General features: G+C 44.0%; 2 protein-coding genes and 1 non-coding gene across 5 annotated transcripts; 2 read left to right on the top strand and 1 right to left on the bottom strand.

The window, feature by feature from the left end:
• Positions 1-1,154: 1,154 nt before the first annotated feature.
• On the bottom strand, positions 1,155-15,600 carry LOC144113604 (uncharacterized). Of its 2 annotated transcripts, none has more exons than XM_077646774.1 (13): positions 14,968-15,105; positions 13,461-13,533; positions 12,308-12,406; positions 12,131-12,209; positions 10,924-11,204; positions 10,773-10,838; positions 10,558-10,594; positions 8,129-8,266; positions 7,446-7,474; positions 7,307-7,365; positions 6,336-6,417; positions 5,313-5,397; positions 1,155-3,172 (listed from the first exon to the last, which is right to left on the bottom strand). In XM_077646774.1, the coding sequence occupies exons 2-13, from the start codon at positions 13,529-13,531 to the stop codon at positions 3,062-3,064; spliced, it is 1,137 nt and encodes a 378-aa protein (XP_077502900.1). In that variant the 5' UTR covers positions 13,532-13,533; positions 14,968-15,105; the 3' UTR covers positions 1,155-3,061. The 2 variants fall into 2 exon arrangements, with proteins under 2 accessions (XP_077502900.1, XP_077502899.1); XM_077646773.1 differs by lacking the exon at positions 14,968-15,105 and adding an exon at positions 15,464-15,600 and having other exon boundaries at positions 2,958-3,172.
• Positions 15,120-16,464, top strand: LOC144113605 (uncharacterized). Of its 2 annotated transcripts, XM_077646776.1 has the most exons (3): positions 15,123-15,336; positions 15,413-15,697; positions 16,353-16,464. In XM_077646776.1, the coding sequence occupies exons 1-3, from the start codon at positions 15,207-15,209 to the stop codon at positions 16,370-16,372; spliced, it is 435 nt and encodes a 144-aa protein (XP_077502902.1). In that variant the 5' UTR covers positions 15,123-15,206; the 3' UTR covers positions 16,373-16,464. The 2 variants fall into 2 exon arrangements, with proteins under 2 accessions (XP_077502901.1, XP_077502902.1); XM_077646775.1 differs by lacking the exon at positions 16,353-16,464 and having other exon boundaries at positions 15,120-15,336; positions 15,413-15,866.
• Positions 16,465-17,565: 1,101 nt separating this feature from the next.
• LOC144116536 (U1 spliceosomal RNA) lies at positions 17,566-17,727 on the top strand. The gene has a single exon (XR_013311871.1). It is a non-coding gene; the product is annotated as a U1 spliceosomal RNA (small nuclear RNA).
• Positions 17,728-18,702: the final 975 nt, after the last annotated feature.

Here is an 18,702-nt window from a genome sequence, read left to right as displayed (position 1 = left end):
TTGGCCCTTTAAGCCACATTGTACCTGCAAACACGTCCTAATCTGGTATGAAACATTATTGTTAGAAGAATACCCGCCTTTAGCAGGGTGGTGATTTACGAAGCAAGACACTAGCTTCAAGTCTGCTGTAATTTTGTACCTTGTCTTCGGTGCCTCCTTTTAGTGCATAAAGGAGAGGAAGCCAGTGGTGCATTTACCGGCCTCTTTAACGCGAGAGATGAATGAAGCAGCGTTGAAAGGTTTCATTTCGGATATTTTAAAGGCATCTGCATGCTGTAAGAGATAGTAGAAAGTACAAAGCATGATGCCAGTGTTGCAGATTATGGTAACAACATTCTCAAAATATTGGAATCTGAGAGGAACAGAACAATAATGCCAATGAAGTGATGTAAACGATACAGGGAATGAGTACCACTGAGCATTTACACAAAAACACAGCACTCACTAAAATTTCAAGGCCAAGCGTACACGCAACATTTGAATGGACAGACTGCAAATGCATTCACTGACTGCTTCGACGGTGTTGTTTGATGAACTGCCTATTGTCACGTTGTGGGTTTATTTTTAAACAATGATCATTGCATTTGCATTGAAGAAAACATTTACTGAGAAACCAAATACTAGTTGCAAATGACACTTATGCTCCATGTGACAGTGGCATCAGCAGAGATAAATCCGTTATGAGCATATCTGGCTTGCATGCCACACACCGCGAACCAAGTGTGCTACCGTTTATCGGCTTCAGGTACGACTTCCACAAGTTGAGTCCTTCAGTTAGTCTGCACCATCTTGTTCAAGTGTCATTTCAGGTTGACTAAGCTCCAATATCCGAGCTTCTGCTGCACAGCAATAACGAGAGAGCACATTGTGCCATTCTATTCTTCATTTGATTTTTCTAACACCATTCTACGAGAATGATGGCAGCACGTTCGTTGGCTCCAGAAGTGCTGTGATGTGCACCTTTAGCTGCCCCTTCATCTTCATCAGCAATGGTGTTTTAAATGTTGGCTACAAAAGCACAATATTTTTTTGAAGAAATAAGGGATTTTCTGAAATTTTTCAACGACTGAACTACAGACTTGGTCACATTGACATGCGACTTGAAGGTGAACCTCAATTTCTTTTTAAAACAATCTAAATTAAGCAAGTTTAGGTGCACAGAAGGGCCTTTTATTATATTATTAAATAAGTACAGACACATTTTCACCTTGTCACATTTGTTCAAGCAGTATCTGTTATTCTGTTCAGCGTTTTTAGTTTTCCTTATGTGTGAATCGTACATCTCGTATAAACAAAAACCAAGGCGTTCATCACAAGAATCAACTGTTTTCTGCACCCATATCTGAAAAATATCTCGTGAATGTATATTTGCAGCCCACGTATGTTAGAATTATCACACAATTTGTCACTGTTGCAGCCTGTGTGGCAAGGCGATTTGAATGCAATTTGCAGGCATCTCATCATATGGCATGTAGAAAACTTCTTTGTACATCACATAGTGCCAACAGGTATCGCTATGTTTCTGAAGTGTGAAAGAATAAGTTTTACGTGACCATTGCGAGTACTGCATGCATGTTAATGTTGAGTGCAGATCTACATTGTGAAAAGTGGTCTACTTCTTTTCTGGGAAATGCATAGAGATTTAATTGGTTTGCCATCATATTGCCCCTTTGGATTAATTAACTCCCAGTGTGGTTATCCTATCCGCAGCTTGTACTGTAAACGCTGTTATCATGACCCATTGTTGAAAAGGCATGTTTCTTCCTGTTGCATTGCACATCAGAACCCATCAAGAAAATGTTCGGCATTTGAGTGGTGCACCTGGCAGAAGTCAGCCTTGGAACATCTGTATATTTTTCTTAGAGTAGTTATTTTTCAAGCTCCCATAATGCATACCGCAAACAGGTGTCAGTCTTGTCCTGCTTGAAAAGGAGTTTATTGCAGCAAGTCTGCGACATGAAAGTTGGGCTTAATACAAATGGCACACCAATTGAGAAAAAAAAAAAGACGCAGTCAAGTTGATATTGCATGCCACATCAGTAAACGTTGCGTTAATGGCTAAGCGATTCACCATATCATGGGCGCAGTTCAGTGGGTAGTGACCATGATGAAATACTGAGTCCAGTGGGCTTATGGTTCCTCTTTTTGAATCCTCTGTAGTTTGCAGAGGCACTTGCTTTGGAAAGACAGTCCAGATTGCTTGTATTCAAGGTCTGTAGAGATTGCACCCACTATGCAGAAGTCATCGCAAGTATTGTGGGTAGAAAGGAGGCTGGACTAAAGGTCACATATCAGTTATGCATCTCCCTTTCTCCCGCCGACGACGTAAATTTGGAGAAACTGGCTGCAGTTCTTCAACTGCCTTCTCACTCTGTACCCCCCCCCCCCCCCCATGCCATGAAAACAGAAAAATCAAACTCCACAAAACCGGCTCCAGATGGCTGCTTGGATAGAACCATATTTAGCACATTCACATGACTGAGGAAAATTCAGTGGTCTGTTGGAGACTGTTAGAAAAACCAAAGCACATTCAAGCCCTGATGTCTATGTTGGCACAAGTTATTACCCACAACAGCAATGCAGTGTCAAACGTTCAGACACCACGTTCCACTTGTTTGCATTCAGCAGTTCAGCATTAGCCAGCTGAAGCACTGAACTTATAATTCAGGGAAGCCTGCTAATAAAGCCAGGCTGTGCAAGTTTTTCTGCACGCGATTGCCAGTGGCCGTCACTTTGCAATCTTTTGTTCACTTGAAAATGCCATCCTGTCTTGCAACAATGGAGTGCCTTAGTGAGTGCTGCTAATTTACAGCATGTCTGTTGTACCAAGGCTTGTGCTTGTGACCCAGTGTGGACTGAAGCAGCGGTGTGTTGAGTGAAACCTGTATCTGTGCTGATGGCTTTGTTGGGCATGTGCACAGCACATCATGGTACTTCCACAAGTAAAACAACATGAGGAAATGTGAGTCTTCATCTTCTCCATCTCTCTGCACAAAATGCTTACGCTAAAGTTAAAAAATATACTGCCAAGCATCTTAGTTGGACAAAAAGGAGGAAATAACTATTGGTTTCTGTTTTGGCTCCTGTGTACAGCCAAAAGCTCATTCACAAACTCCTCCACATCGGGTTCTGTAGCTGGCTGTGCTGCAGGCCTGCACATCTCGTCAATGTCCTGAAAAGGCAGACACAAAATAGTGGATGCAACTGAGGTTAAAAACCACACATTGCTTGCTTTTGTGTAAGCAGCAGGCAATAACTATGCTAGTAGCAAACTGGAGATAGCTCAGGTGCCCACCAAAGAGTGGGGTGGTAGTTACGAAGCCTTTAGTCCTCCTCTAACTTCCTTTCTCACCCTTCTTCTGAACAGCCGCACCACATGTGCACTCCAAAAATTGGAGTGCCACAAATGCGGACTGCCTGGACAACTGCCTTTTTCCCAGATGGATACCTCATTTATTGGAAATGTTCCACAAACCCTTCATAAAGAGTGCACAGACATCCTGGACATTGAGGCAACATTTGTATTGAACGTTTCTTGTAGTAATGCTGCACTTGTGTGCTTTCCAGCTAAGTAAAAGGGCATTAATCGTGAAATCATCATGAAGCTGAGTGAATAATGCTTTGTGCCTGAGAATGCTAAAACTGTAACAGCTCTGCCTTGGTAAGTGCAAAAGCATACATGCACCCCACGATTTGATGCAGTAGGTGATGTGACAGTGGAAGACTTTAAAATCTGGTATACTGTGCATATCATTTCAGCTAAAATAATTTTTTTTAAGTACAAAATACCCAGAACTGAACATTTCGTGCAACTAATTTCTGCAAGCAGTCTAGTGAAAAGATCAATCTGAAGTTAAGCCCAGGACAGCGTTAGGGTTTACCTATAACATGCAGCATACATATTCCACATCCTAGCTTTTAACAAAGTGAAAAAAGTAAATTTTGTTTTCATAATATACAGCACAAACTCATTGTTGCTAAAGCACAACATACTGCTCTGTGGTTCCTTTCCTGCAATAGTTTCGCTTCCTGAAGAAAGTGGGATATTATCAACAAGGCACTGTTGTCTACATACAGAACTATTTATTCAGACATGAGGAATGCTTGGGGCACTGTCATTTAAAATCGGCTGGCTATGTCTGGATGGCATTTTTAGTTGAGACACAAAAGGTACATTTGGCACCTTTCATCGCCAGCAGCACGAACATGGCCTTGCCTTTCCAACAAAACACATTTCTTGTTTATAGAAAAGTGTTGCGTTTAAAACCGCTATGTGCAAACCTTACATTTTATTGCATATCGCCTTATTTAAAAATTGCTGACGACAGGAATGCTCTGCTCCATGTAAAAGTAACTTGTTTTTTCCTGAACAAAATATATTTGAAAAGAAAAAAAAACACATGGATTACTTTCTTTCAAGCCAAAAAAAAATGGTGCAATTATGCATTTCGTTGCAACTTTCTTTCTGAACAGCTTGTAAAGTTAGCTTAATATGAAATTTACTGTCACCACAGTGATGTTCCCAAAGTATTCACATTAAAAGAAAAAAAAGACATCTCTGTATTTCTCCCAGGTTACAGGCACTTAAGGTCAACTTCTTTCAAGAGAACCATCAAGATCAGCAACGACGAACACCCCTTTGCTTACAATTATTGTCTTTGAATGAAAATGAGTTCCTTATCTTGGTAAATTGAAAGTACACTTCTGGAGAAAGATGCCCGAAATTGTGTTGTGTGCAACAAAAGTTCAAATTCTTTCACTGATTGACTGACAGAGTAAGCGCAAATGCATTCATATCTTTTGCTTGGCACACTTGTACAGACATCAGGTTGAAATCCCCCCCCCCCCCCCCCCAAAAAAAAGCACGCACATCCTGGAATAAAAGGGAGACAAAAACAAAAACATTTCGACATCCACGGGCCTCTTAATTTTTATGTGCATCTGAATTTGCACAGGTTGCATCTTCTAACACTAGAAGCTTTAAAAAAAAAAAGGGAGGGAACGTTTGCAGTTGCTTTTTATTTCATCATTATTTCATATAAATTACGAACAAGTCATTCATGTGTAATTTCACTTATTTTGCCCACTACTAAATCCCTGCCTATCTCTGGCGGACTTGGCGTTGAAAATGCTGGTCTCAACCCAAGCCTAATGTGGCAATGTCAAGCTCATGAAAAGTGCTTGCGTTGCCTTTTCGTGTGTCTTGCACCCAGTTTTGGTTTGTGTTATCAAATCGCCACCAACTTGCACGAATATTCAACAAATCTGGTACCTCAGTCCCTGTCAAGTCTGAAAAATGAGCTCACATTTACCTTATCATTCAGCACCACAAAGGGCTTCTTGCAACCAGCAGACAGGCGCTGATCAATTTCTGCTTTCATTGCCTTGGCGGTCTCCCTGTTACAGCAAGAATTGAGACTTTTAATGAAACCCTAACGGCGTAAAAATTACAGGTGCATCAAAAGAATATCTGATGAACACATACTTTTGGCCTCTTGCTGGAAAGCTCGGAAACTCTAAAGCACAGGCACAACAATCAAACACTACAAAGATTTTTTTGCATCACAAATCTGAACTACCTGTAACACAATGCTAACTCATATGTAATGCATAAATAGTCTGCCTGTACAGGCTCTACAAATACAAAAGGTGGTCTACAAGCTGTTGCTGGTTTGTGCTGCAGCACACAATACCCTGAACGCATAAATTGGCACAACAGCAACTCGTAAATAAAGCAACAGAAAGGCATGCACGTAAAATTTGCTATCTTTGAGAAACCTCCGCTATTTTTGGTGATCTCGCTGAACTTCCTCAACCAAAAATGTCCATGCAAAAAAGAGTGCACACAGATGTTTCAGTTAGTAAGGCAAGGTTATGACGATGTCAAAAGTTTTTACTAGGCCTGTACGTGGTCTATGGTTTTTCGCTTAAATGGCCTCAACACTCTCAAAGCAAGAACCTGTGGACCACATACAAGCATAGTAAACTTTTCAAGAATTCCACCTTTGAGAATTGAAGTTACTGGAATTTTGGCAAAATAAAAACACAGCATGTAAAAAAAAGTAAATTGATGCCTTATCACTGCCGTAACAACTAGTTTTCAGCTCCATAAAATTCCATTTTCTGCCACGTCATTAATTTAGGACTTTGCTGCCTGGCACAAATTAAACATCGAATACGGCTTTTTTGCTCATGCCTTTCAGCATGCATTTCATGGTACCATGCCACGTTTTTTACCAGCAAGATAAAAAAAATACAAAAAACTCCACACGACAAGCAGGCTTACACAAAGTGCGCATATGTGTCAGCCTCGTTAAATGAATACAGCAACTAACCTTTGTTCTTGCAGTCGTCGTAGTGTAGCCCTTAAAGCTGCCACGCGCAATTTCACTGCTTCCAAATCCTGCTGAGTACAGCCTTGATGAAAAGAGAGCACAGTTCAGTCAGTAACCAACCAGCCGCAACAGTTTTTTTTTTACGCATTTCCAAATAGTGACAGTATAACAGCCCCCAACCCCAACAAGCTGCGTAATTATAGCAAGCTTAATTTCAGGAAAAGCAGAGCAGAAAGCAGACAAACTAAGCACCATTCTCCTGTATACGATGCATGTGAAACAGGAAACAAATCCGTATCCATGAGCCGACGCGGTGGCTGAGTAGTTAAGGCGCTCGGCTGCTGGCCCGAAAGACGCGGGTTCGATCCCGGCCGTAACAGTCAAATTTCGATGGAGGCCAAATTCTAGAGGCCCATGTACTGTGCGATGTCGGTGCACAATAAAGAACACCAGGTGGTCGAAATTTCCGGAGCCCTTCACTACGGCATCTCTCATAGCCTGAGTCGCTTTGGGACGTTAAACCCACGTAAACCAAACCAAACCATTTCCATGACAGCAGAGTCGCCATGCTATTTGTTATATCCAGTCAGGAATTTTATAGCTATTCAAATGTGAAACCTCCGGCCATTAACAGTTTTTAAAAACAGTGGTACTTTGCATACATCTTGCGCTTAACTTTCAACATGAACCACATTTGGCATGCATCAAACAACAGCATCTTGAAACACCGGCACATGTAAGATTTAGTTTCACACAAGGAGGTTAAAGAAAAAATATAACCTCCTTGGTTTCACTCCTGTCGCATTCACTGATGGGATAAAAATAAAGGTTTACTGCAAGAATGTGTTTTTATGAGGTGAAACCTTTTCCTTGTCCCCTTTTGAAACAGCATCTAGTTAACTGTGACTGGTCATCTTAAAGCACCAAATACGACAAACTCCAGGATACTCAATTTAAGCAAAGCTACTTACCTTCCTTGACAAATTGGGCAGACAACTTTTTGGCCAATTCAGTGCAGTCTTTGAATGTCCTAAATAAAGAGATAATAAGAAGAGCATACTATAGCAGCTCAACGCAGGTGGCCAACGCTACAGGCACTAGTGCACTCACCCAACAACATCCACAAGTCCAGACGAGCTCTGTAAAGCAAATTTGCTGGATTTGATAGGGCCACAACACTTGTGCAATCAACATAACCATACAGACCAACATAACAAAGCACAGCAAAGAGAATGCTGCAGGATTAAAATTCTGCTAACGAGTTATGCCTGTAGGTGTGTGTAATACAGCTATGAGGCTAACTTCACACTGAAAACATCACAAAATCATGTTAGCCTCAGTGTCAGCTGCAGTACCAAGGCAAGGTATACCATACCAGTACTCGTGCCACTTCAACAAATAAACCAACACAGCCAATTCCAGCTTCCCGACCAATGTCACGCATTCATAATGACCAACATATTATTGAAGTATGCTCATTCTTACAACATTAGCGCTAATGTATTTGCAACATTGCAAAAATATATATAGAACCTAGCTTGTCTAGAATATTTCCTCAGCAAAAAAACAAAAAAAAACAAAAACAAAAAGCCTTAACAATACTATGCAAACTTTTTGGCATCTACTTGGATTATATACTTTTTCCTAGAGTACGGCAGATGCCCTGAACCACCCCCACATTACACCGTAAACCTGAACGTTTCAGTGTCCTTTAAAGCAGTACCTACAATGAGGGGGCAAATTGAGACTTTAGCACTGCAGATGACCTGCAAAACAAGCAATGAATTACTTACGAGAAATTTGGATTGCTTGTCAGTAAGTGATGACAAGTCAATCACACGCTTGGACCTGCTAAAGGTCTCAACTGCTTCATTGATTATTTCCAATGTTTTCTTCGAATCTCGTTCCTCAGCTCTCAGTTTTCGGCAGAGCTATGAAAAGAGCAAGATAAAAAAACCTGTATGCATGCATGGAAGAGACTGAAGACAGAACGCAGATACTGCTTGTTTTTCGCCTCTCTTGAATGTTGACGCCTACAAATGTATCTACGACAGTCAACCCTTCAAAAGCTTGTGAGAAACAATGTATGAATGTGCTTGATTGATGTCTATGAAAATTACACATAGAGCAAAAAAAAATGACTGCTGATTTGCGTAGTTCAGCAAAATGTGAATTAGGTGCGCTAGTGTTTCAATATCACTTCAGTTCCGGTGTTTGGATGGAAGTTGTTCGGATAGCGATAATGAGTTAGTGCTCATATGTGCGGACTTCCTCATTCTCTAATTTGCATTCATATATTCCTGAGAGTCCTCATAGCACTCCTTGTGCAGTGGTGCAGCATTAAGCGATACGCAACTCTCCTGCAATGACAGGGGCTGCCACTGATGGGGCTTGTGAAACCGAGGTTGCACTTCTTGAGCAACCTCTCGCGACCAATCATCAATTGAACGGCCACCTGCTGCGGTGGGCAGTGGCACGTGGGCAACCTGCCAGGTCTATATATTTATGACTGCTGATTTATTTATATTGTTACGTGGTCCAGGCGGGAACGACGCGAGAACGCCCGGGCACAGCACACAGGTCAAGAGCACAGGGCACCAGGAACAGAGCACCGAATCCCAGAGCAAGCGCGCCTCCGAGAGTCTTCCTTCATCTCTTCTTCTATCCGTTGCAATATTTATACATACACACACACGCCAGGGCAGGTTACCCACAACCCGGTGGCTAGGTGGGCAGCCTGCTTTGCGGCAGGCTTCAGACAGACAGACAAACATAACGGCTAAGTGCAGAGAATGGCCACTGTAAGTGCTAATGCACTAAAAAATTGGAACACAGCAAAAAGCAAAAAGTCTCTAAGCAAAAAGTCGAACAGCAACCAGAAACATGCAGCAGTTTTCACAAAGGTCACCTTACCATCCCAATCAAATGGTTTATGGCTTATGGGGGTTTAACGTTCCAAAGCAACTCGGGCTATCAGGGACGCCATAGTGAAGGGCTCTGGAAATTTCGACCACTTGGGCTTCTTTGAGGTGCACCGACATCGCACAGTACATGGGCCTCTAGAATTTCACCTCCATCGAATTCGACTGCCGTGGCCGGGATTGAACCCGCATGTTTTGGGGCAGCAGCCGAGCGCCACAACCACTGAGCCACGGTGACGGCCATCCCAATCAAAACTGCCAGAAGGCAGATGCTCAGGCAAAGTGCGCTAATGCCCATGCTTATTTATTAATGCGTTAACATTAGAAGGGTCTTTGCACGCAAAAATAGTGACTGCCACCGCGCGTGATGCAGTGCAAACTTTGTGACAACGGCAGATGGCAACCTGCCCACCGAACTGTGAGCAACTGTCCACTATAGCAGGTGGCAGTTCAAGGGGCTCTGAAACACCTTCCGAGGAGAGGGCATCAACTTGCTCAATCACTGCATTGTGTTGTCATGAACACCTGAGCCAAATAATACACTTCTACAAGTAGCAGAGGACCCACAATCACGCGCGAAAGTTGGCGAGCCCTTCCCGGCAACTTTTTCATGCTCGCACCCTCCTCCTGTCGCTCGCATCTACGTATACATGTTGAAAGATGGCTATTGGTTGGATTCTTTCAGGCGTCAGGCAGCTACCGTGGCTGCGGCCAATAAGCTGCGTAGCTCCTGCGGGTCAGGAAGCTCTCCCCTGGAGGTGGGGCCGGCAGAGGAGCGCCGACCTTCCAGTGTGCAAAAAGTGACGAGAGGAGAAGGAAAGGCGCAAAGAGGCTGGAATTCAAATTTTGACTACAGATAACTCTGTTTCTACAAAGCGCATTAAAAAATTCTTCCCGGACAATACTCGAGAAGCGGCGTGCTTTCACATCCTAGGCATACCGCAACTTTATTAGAGCCCATTTCAGAGCCCCTTTAAATTAATGACTGGTCATGAAAGGTTGCTCAGGAAGGGCAACTGGGTCTCACAAGTCCCACCGGTGGCTGTGTTTGAAAGCCACCTACCAGCGCAGTGGCGCACCGTTGAACTGCTGCACAAATGCACCACGAGTGGTATGAGGACTCCCAGCGATCTACGAATGTGAAGTAGACAATAACCAATTCCGCATACACTGGCATTTACCCATTAACGCTATGGTGTCATACCCTGCAACAGAAACTGCTGACGTGTTCAAAGATTGACCAATTATCACCTAAGAGGGTTTTTCTTAGTGCTTCTTCGAATGGCAAAAAAGAGACATACCTTCTCTAGACTCATGAGGGTGTCATCCGATTCAAAACTGTAGAAACAGAAAATGTGCAGATAAAGCCTAAATAATCATTAAAATGATGTAAACTTTTCACCAGGCCAACTCCAAAATAATGAACTAGCACACCTAGATGCCATTCCACAACAACACCTGACTAAAACAGAACAGGATCTGAAAAAAAAGAAGAGATAACAAAATAATGACTCACCTCTGAACCTGAGCTTGCAAGTGTTTTATCGAAAGTTCCAAGTCTGACCGTTTCTTTTCCAACAAACTGTTAAGATTAAATTATGAAAAACGTGAGCATTAACAAAGGTTTGTAGTTAACAAAGATCACAAAATGAGTAAACGAGACTCACCTTTGCATCTTCGCTTTTTCCGATTCAAAAGCATCCAATTCTTCCTTGAAAGCAGCATTCTGCGATTGTGTCTGGATCGTAGCCTTCTTAACCATTTCTAATTTCCAAGCTGGACGCTCTGCTGGAGAGAAGGGGCTACTGAAGTGTACTGAATCCTTCAGTTTGTAGTGAAGCACAAACACGGACAGGCTGGCAAGAAACTTGGAGCCCTGCGGCGTTCCAGGCCGAAGCAGCAGCGCAGCACTGAACTCTTGAATGTAAGGAGTTGCAAGTTCATCGCCCTACAGGGAGCAATCAGAACAGTAACGACCGCATGCTACTCACTGCAACCACGCTATATGCTTCTACACATGTGACAAGACATGCCTTATAAGCAACCTATGAGTTCCTTCATAACCGGTTTTAAAAGCTGTCCTTTTTCACAGTGTTTTTATGCCAGTGATAAACAGTACTATAAGGAAACACATTAGACTTGCTTAGTAATATTCCTGCCCCAGATTCCACGCCGAAAACTGCAAAAGTGAAACAGTGCAAAAAGAAAAACTGCCAGCAAAGGGACAAATTTTCCTCCAGTTTTCAGTGTGAGGATTCAACTCTGATAAAAACAACTTTTCTCAGATGCACCTTAACAATGGCACTAAATTCAGTAACCCTGCAAGAGTACAGTCATGGAAAAAATTTTGCAGTGACATCAGCAGTCCTTTCCAATGTGGCAGCTTCACTATTTTTCCATTCTTTCAGTGCAGCTGAAGTCACTCAAAGATGCCCGTTTCTTTTTTTGTTTATTGAGTTTACCAGTTCTCAGTTTCATTATGACAAATGTGATACATACAGTAGACAAGGAACAAGCATTGCCAGTACTTCAAAAGTCCACTTTCTGATTAACAACATCACTCACAGTTTATGAACTGTGGCCTCTGCATTCTTTTATGATGATTAAGGTTCCATATAAAATGAAGGCCCTCAACAAAGCCGAAAGCAATATGTCTAGCAAGTGCACCAGTGGACATTGAGATATTATGACTGTCTCAATCATGATGCCTGCCAAAGAAAATAACTTTCAGACAAAAGAAAAGAACCTTTCCTAGAGACTGTTATACTGGGTACATCAGGGAAGGGCTAGAGAGATGACGAAGGGAACGAAGACTGCACTGCAGGTACAAAAAAAAATATAGGTCAATATTTCACAACATCTGCTAGTACTTGCCTGCAAAGTAGATATCCATTGTGTGATCTCTTCACGGAAGCGCTTGTCCGACTCGCCGGTCTTTACCGGCCAGATATTCCTGCAAGGCCCCACAGAAGCAATAGACAGACGCTCACTGCAGCTGACCTGCAAGTCATTTTACGTTGTTCAGGTAGAAAATAAAAAGAAACAACCTACCTCATCCTTGACTCAACAGCCTTCTTGTCATACGTGTAATAGAGGAAGTGCAGCACTTGGCGGACAGTGGCTGGAGCTTGTCTGCCCCTGAAGTGCTCCCTGTTAGAAAAGCACAAAGCGAATGTCCATGCCTAAAACTTGGGGAGACACTCAAGCTCCATCTTAACGGTATGACACGATAGCGTTAGTCGCTCCTTCCTGCGGCCAGGCTCCTCTTTGCATATCACTTAGCAGATATGGACATTGTTCTTTCTTTCATTATCATATAACACTTAATCTAACTTTAAGAGTACAATTCAACAGCATTAGAGGTCCCTCTTGCACAAGTACTCCTTTTCTGTCGCCTAGGTTCTGCCTATGCCCGTATATGCAAAATTGGTCATTCTCTACTATACATTCATAGGTCGCAGGGAGTCTTCATAGCGGTCCCGGCGCAGTGGTGCAGTGGTCAAGGGATTTAAAACACAGTCAACGGTGGGGCTTGTAAGACCCAGGTTGTTTTCCAAGCAACCTCTCATGACCAATGATTAATTTAACTGTCAGCTGCCACAGTGGGCAGGTAGTGAGGACTTGACCTGTCCATGTAGCCTAGATGGCAGGTGGGCCATCTGCTCTTCTGAACAAAGTCATGATGTAGGAGTTGCCGCTGAATGGGACCCTTAACACTAATGCATTAATATCTAGTTAACGTCTGCAGTATTCAGTCATTACATGCAAGAATGAAGCCTCCATTGATGAATAAGAAGTAGCTTTCCTTACCTCCCAGCATGCACAACGTACAAAATAAGATAACTGGCCCGTCATGTTAAACCAGGTACCAAGAAATTAACAACTGTAATAACAACAATAACAAGAAATATAACCCTACAACTCACACTGAATGCAAGATGGAATGAAACTAGGCAGACAGCTCATGCACGTGTGTTTACATCATCATCCGTGATCCTATCAGCCTTTTATAATTAAGACAATGCTGCTGAGTTTGCATACTACCCAAAGCTGCTGCAAGCCTCCGAAAGTTATACACATGTATCATAGTGGTTACTACACTTCACACATTAGTTTCGTAAAAAACTAAGTATAGCAAGTCCTAAAGTACAGCACCAGTCAAAAGACGTTTGTAGCCTAAAAGGTTGAAAGGAAAGGTACTTACTGCAAAAGTTTAGTGTCATCAGGGGGCTTAAAGTGCAGAGCGTCAAGGCAAACCAGCAACACATCCTCCATTCCTGTATTAGCAGTGAAATAGCAGAACTGCATGTCAATGCCAGAGTCCTTCAATGCATGCCAATGCTTAAACTGCAAAGTACATGAAGGAGAGGAGCATAGGTGTGTGCAAAGGGGGGAAGGTGGCAGTGGTCACCTTACAGACAGAGGCAGGGGGGTGCAAACTTTGTACCACACTGTTCCTCACTACCAACAAGTCATGAACGGGCACTGCCATTAACTTTAGCCCCCTTTTATGAAGAGGCCTGTGATGATGATGAAGACAGAGTGTAAAGTGCTTTAAATATGTTTAAAATTTTAAATTCCACTATGTTATGCAAATATAAGTTATGGCGTTCAGCTGCTGACTCCGAGGATACAGAATCGGATCCCAGCAACATTTCGATTGAGGCAAAGTGCAAAACTGCTTGTATGCTGTGCGACGTCAGTGCACGTTAATGAAACCCGGGTGGAATAAATAAACTGGAGCCCTCCACTACGGCATCTCTCATAGCACATGTGCAGTTCTCCACATGCCACACACCACCAGAAAAGGTACAGTCTTCCATGGTCTTCTTTGATTCTGCAGCCACAATTAATGTCCACCATGCCAAAAGGAAAGTAACAGTAAAGTTTATAAATACGCACTGCTCTGCACAAGTACTTTAAAACAAGTTCTTCCGCATACGGCCAAAAGGCTGAACTAGGCTGAGCCACCGAGCCACCGCTGACAGCAGCCTGTATATGTTGTGAAGGCAATTAGCAAATAACAGCACATATTTAGTAATATTTACCATTTACTATTCTATTTACTCGTTTCAGACAACCACCTGGCTTGATTTGACTAAACAAATTTCCCTACAAGGGCGAAGCTCCGTGACGCAGGTTTGAGAGCATGAATGTAGGCTGCTAAAGGGATACGGATACAACACATGCGCCCAGACGCATGTAGTGCACCCGTTGTTGTTGCGGCTGCAGGAAGAATGGAAAGGAAAGTGCACGGGCCTGCCCACTGGCTCAAGCTGAGCCACAATCGCTGCCACGTGCAGACAGTAGGAGAGTTAAAAGAGATGCGAGAAGAAAGATTTAAAGGCAGACAAGACACGCGTCGCAACAAGCGCGTCATCCGAAACGACGACTACGGTTTAGCAGTAGATACCGCCGGTGACAAGGAGCCCTCGCCACATTGGTGAGAGCTCCTGCAGCCAAACCCCTAGTGTATCCGTGTGTGGTCGAAGTTTTAACGGGAGAGCGTTAAGGAGCTCTATCGTGTCGCAGAAAATCCGGCGTCGTCGGATACTCTATATGTAAGCTCTGAAATGAGCGCCCAGGTTTTACGACATACAAAAGCGGATCATACTAAAACAGGCACAGTATGCACCAGAACTTTGTGCTGTGGTTTTCTACATCAAAACTTCAACGAGAAGAAAACGCGACGAACGCACAACACCCATTACCGTTTCGCAGTACCGCGGCACTTCGTCTCCAGCAGAAGAAAATGATGATGATGATGCCGTGAGAAAATTGATTATAGTGACGGGGTGCAAGGGTTACGCCCTAGCTGGGGTATTGGACGTTCTATTTTATAGCAGAATATAAAACAAAAAAATGTACGTGTGAACAGTTAACTGATGACTACCGCTAGATATTTGCGCATGCTACTGATCGAACAAAACCGAAACCAATTCTGAAAGCCATGGCCGTAGCAGACGTTTCCGCAGCCATGCTCGTCTTGATCGACGGCGTCGAGACACGGGCATACGCCTTGCTTGACGAGCACGGCACGCACATGGAAAACGATGATGGATTCCTTTATGAGACGGAAGGTGAATACTGTTATTGGTTAAGCACGTGGGCTATGTTGCCGTTTGTGACGTGCTGCAAGTTATTTTACTTTCCTAGGCGGCCTTCGCATCAGTGTACTACGTGTGGAAGAACCTATTCGCAACACACCTCCACCGACGGTACCGGCTGTCGTTGAGGATGGCAGTCGGCTCGCGCCGTCGCCTCTTCGGCAGACCACGCCGCCGGTAGTCTGGCAGCCCACGCCGTCGCCAGGGCCGTCGTGTTATTCGCCGCCACCGTCCGGCCACGGCGAACGCGATGCGTGGAACGACAGGAAATCAAGGTTCCTGATTACAAAATATAAGAAGCCAAGGATAGCATTGGCAGAAAGGGTGGCTTTAGGTAAGTCGCAGCGTGTGAAATGCCGTAATGACACGTGCTTATGCGCCAGATAGCGCATATTTCTGATTTCTGCAACGCATCATTGGCGCACTTTGTGTCGTTAACCTTTCAGATTCTGTTGCTTAAGTTTAGAGCGCACAGTGTTTTCTCAGCCGTAAGCTATGGCTCGGCGTACTGGCAATGGATGTTTACTATCTACTTCTAGAAGCACAACATTCATTGTTTTTAATTGTTCATTGTTATTAAAAGTTACACAAAAGCACACAGGTCCATAGTATAAGCTTGGAACGTGCTGTAACTGATGCTACATCTTTTAAGCTTGGAACATGCTGTATCTGATGCTATCCTTATGCAAAAACTTAACAGTAAGGTACTAACGCTTGGAAAAATCTTTTCTCGGGACAAAAAAAGGCTTTGTGAGAGAAGCTTAGAGACCAAATCAACCGTGAATTTGGCTGCCACCTGACACCACTGCAGGTGGAAAATAATTGGAAAATGATGGAGAGGGCGTACAGGAAATCGAAAGTTAAAAATGGCTCGTCCGGACATTCGCGAGCAGCCTGCTTGTACGAACGGTATGGACAGAAGACATTTCAGTTGTTTGTTCAAGTAGGTATCCTCAGAAGATGATCTTTGACGTATTTTTTTTTTACAGGGAACTCTCCGAGGTGCTAGAAAGAGAGCACCACATTACCCCTGTGGCATTGCTTGCACCAGGAAGAATACACCAGGAAGTTTACAATTAAACACTTCATTTTTTCTCAGATGCAATATTTTAATATTGTGCCATCTTATTATGTTCACATAATGTTAACGGGCATGTTTTAGTTGTGGCTCTAATTTGCTTTCGCATGCTTGCATGCATATGTGTCTGTCGTGGAGGCCTGTACAGAGAAATCACCTTGACTAATTAATGAATGCTTAATATTCTACAATTCACATAAATAAGACCTTCTTGGATCTGCAATTAAGTTTCCACTTCTTTTTGTAGTGACCTCTCTGGCTCTTAAATACGAACGCGGTCGGTGTGGAGGATGGGCTTTCGCCACGCATCCAGACGAGTTACGTCTCTGGGAGTGCTGAAGAGTAATAACTGCTCCTTGCAGGTCGCGCAGCCATTGCAGCCAGGCACAACAAACTTCTTGTCTCATATTAAGACATAATAATATATTTCTCGCAGTAGCCAAATGCACAAAAAAAATTCAAGAAAGCGGATGAAACACGCCTCTGCAGTCGCAATGGGAGGCAATGCATGAGGCGGCCCTGCACGTCGTCGTACACCTGTACATTGAGCTAGCGGCGGCACGATGTCATGATACATGAGACAGATACTGCGCCATTTCCTTTCCCTCAAAACCAATTATTATTATTATCGAGGCACCCTAGGAGGCGCTGCCGTCGCGCGCCATCTGTTGGGGCTGTAGCGTAATTTGCGAGGTGGAGGAGCGATTTTTCGCTCACGGCTGACGCCGACGACACCGGCATTTCCGCGACACGAGCCCCTTAACGCTGTCGCGTTAAAAGGAAAAAGTGCCGCATGAACGAAAATTTAATATTGGCTTTTGAAGAAAGGAAATGGCGCAGTAGCTGTCTCACATATCGGTGGACACCCGAACCGTGTCATAAGGGGAGAACGAAAACGTATTGAAGAGTTTTAGGCAAGATTAAACAACTTAGTTATCAATTAAGGCAGGTAAGCAGTACAATAAGTAAAGGTCTCGCGCGAAGTAACTAGTGAAAGCTAAAGTGCTTAAAAATTAGCGCTTTACATCATTGTTGTTGGATTTATAATTAATCATAACAACAATATTCGCTGTCAACTCTAGGCGGTCGAAAAGAAGCTTCGCCAGGCCTTGTAGATTCCTGGCATACGTACTTGGTGCGGAGGCGTCCCTGATCAAGAAGGGGGACACCTCCAGGGCGAGGCGAGGGCATTGTACTGCGTCCGCGTCGACCCCTGCCACCTGCTTAACAGAAGTAGGTGGAGCATCTAATTTTTGGAAGTGGGGGCTGCGTGCGCGCGGCCCCCCTAACCGTGATCAAATGCAAAAATCAGAAATAACACTGGAGCAATGAGTAGTGAATTACACAAGGGCGGCAATGGAGGCGTCCCTAAGTCCCTTGCGTTGCCAAGGGGTCCACAGAATCCCATCGCCCGTTCGGCGCGACGCCTTGCCCGTTGGACAATTTAAGGCAAGGAAATTACGCCTGTCTCACATATCTCGGTGGGCACCCGAATCGCGCCGAATGGGAAGGAAAGTGAAATAGTTTTAAGGATAGGAAATTACGCCTGTCTCAAATATCTCGGTGGAGACCCGAATCGCGCTCACCAAACTCATTTTCAATTTGGCTTTCTCAAATTATCTGCAGGGTTTGCGCGTCGTTCGGAACCGGATTTGGTTCCATATTTCCGCATACAGCGAGCAATAACACAGTTGTAAATGTCGCCGAAGCTATATTAAATATATACTGTTTTGTGCGAGCGCCGTAAAGGAAGGAAAGTGAAACAAAGTTGGTTTAAGGAAAGGAAATGAGGCCTGTCTCACATATCTCGGTGGACACCCGAACCGCGCGCAAGCGAAGGGAGGTGAAATGAAAGTTGGTTTTCAGCAAAAGAAATTACACGTTTCACATTGCGCCATTTGGGGGGGGGGGGGCTCGGAAAAAGATTTCGCTGCGGGGAAATTTGAGCGGAGAGCCACGGTGCTCTTTAGAGAGAGAGCGGTTCACGCTGCCCACTCTAGGCCAGTTGTTTTGACCCGTGTGATTTTAATAGTTGGCACAGTATTCGAAGGAGGAGGAGGTAAACTTTATTAAAGAAAAGGTCTTTGGCGCGGGTTGGGGTGACGTTCCCCTCCCCGCGGTGGGCACCTCTTCTAGGCCGGACGCCAGGTGGCCGACCGACGATGTCGCTCGGCAACCTCTTCGGCCCGCTCAGTGACTCGGAGCTGAACCTCCGGGTCCGAGCTGAGCAGCGCGGCCTCCCACTGCGATTGGGTAGAGAG

The sequence above is a fragment of the Amblyomma americanum genome, chromosome 1, assembly GCF_052857255.1.
Source record: "Amblyomma americanum isolate KBUSLIRL-KWMA chromosome 1, ASM5285725v1, whole genome shotgun sequence".
Lineage (NCBI taxonomy): Eukaryota > Metazoa > Arthropoda > Arachnida > Ixodida > Ixodidae > Amblyomma > Amblyomma americanum.
This window is presented reverse-complemented; position numbering and strand designations above follow the sequence as displayed.

Bases quoted from the DNA above. Each gene is read 5' to 3' on its own strand.
- LOC144113604 (XM_077646773.1), bottom strand. From the start codon at position 13,531: ATGGAGGATGTGTTGCTGGTTTGCCTTGACGCTCTGCACTTTAAGCCC. The intron at 11,205-12,130 runs GCAAGTACTAGC...TGCTCCCTGTAG, and splicing joins AATGGATATCTACTTTGCAG to GGCGATGAACTTGCAACTCC. The intron at 3,173-5,312 runs GTAAATGTGAGC...CTGCCTTTTCAG, and splicing joins TTGTGGTGCTGAATGATAAG to GACATTGACGAGATGTGCAG.
- LOC144113605 (XM_077646775.1), top strand. From the start codon at position 15,207: ATGGCCGTAGCAGACGTTTCCGCAGCCATGCTCGTCTTGATCGACGGC. The intron at 15,337-15,412 runs GTGAATACTGTT...TTACTTTCCTAG, and splicing joins ATTCCTTTATGAGACGGAAG to GCGGCCTTCGCATCAGTGTA.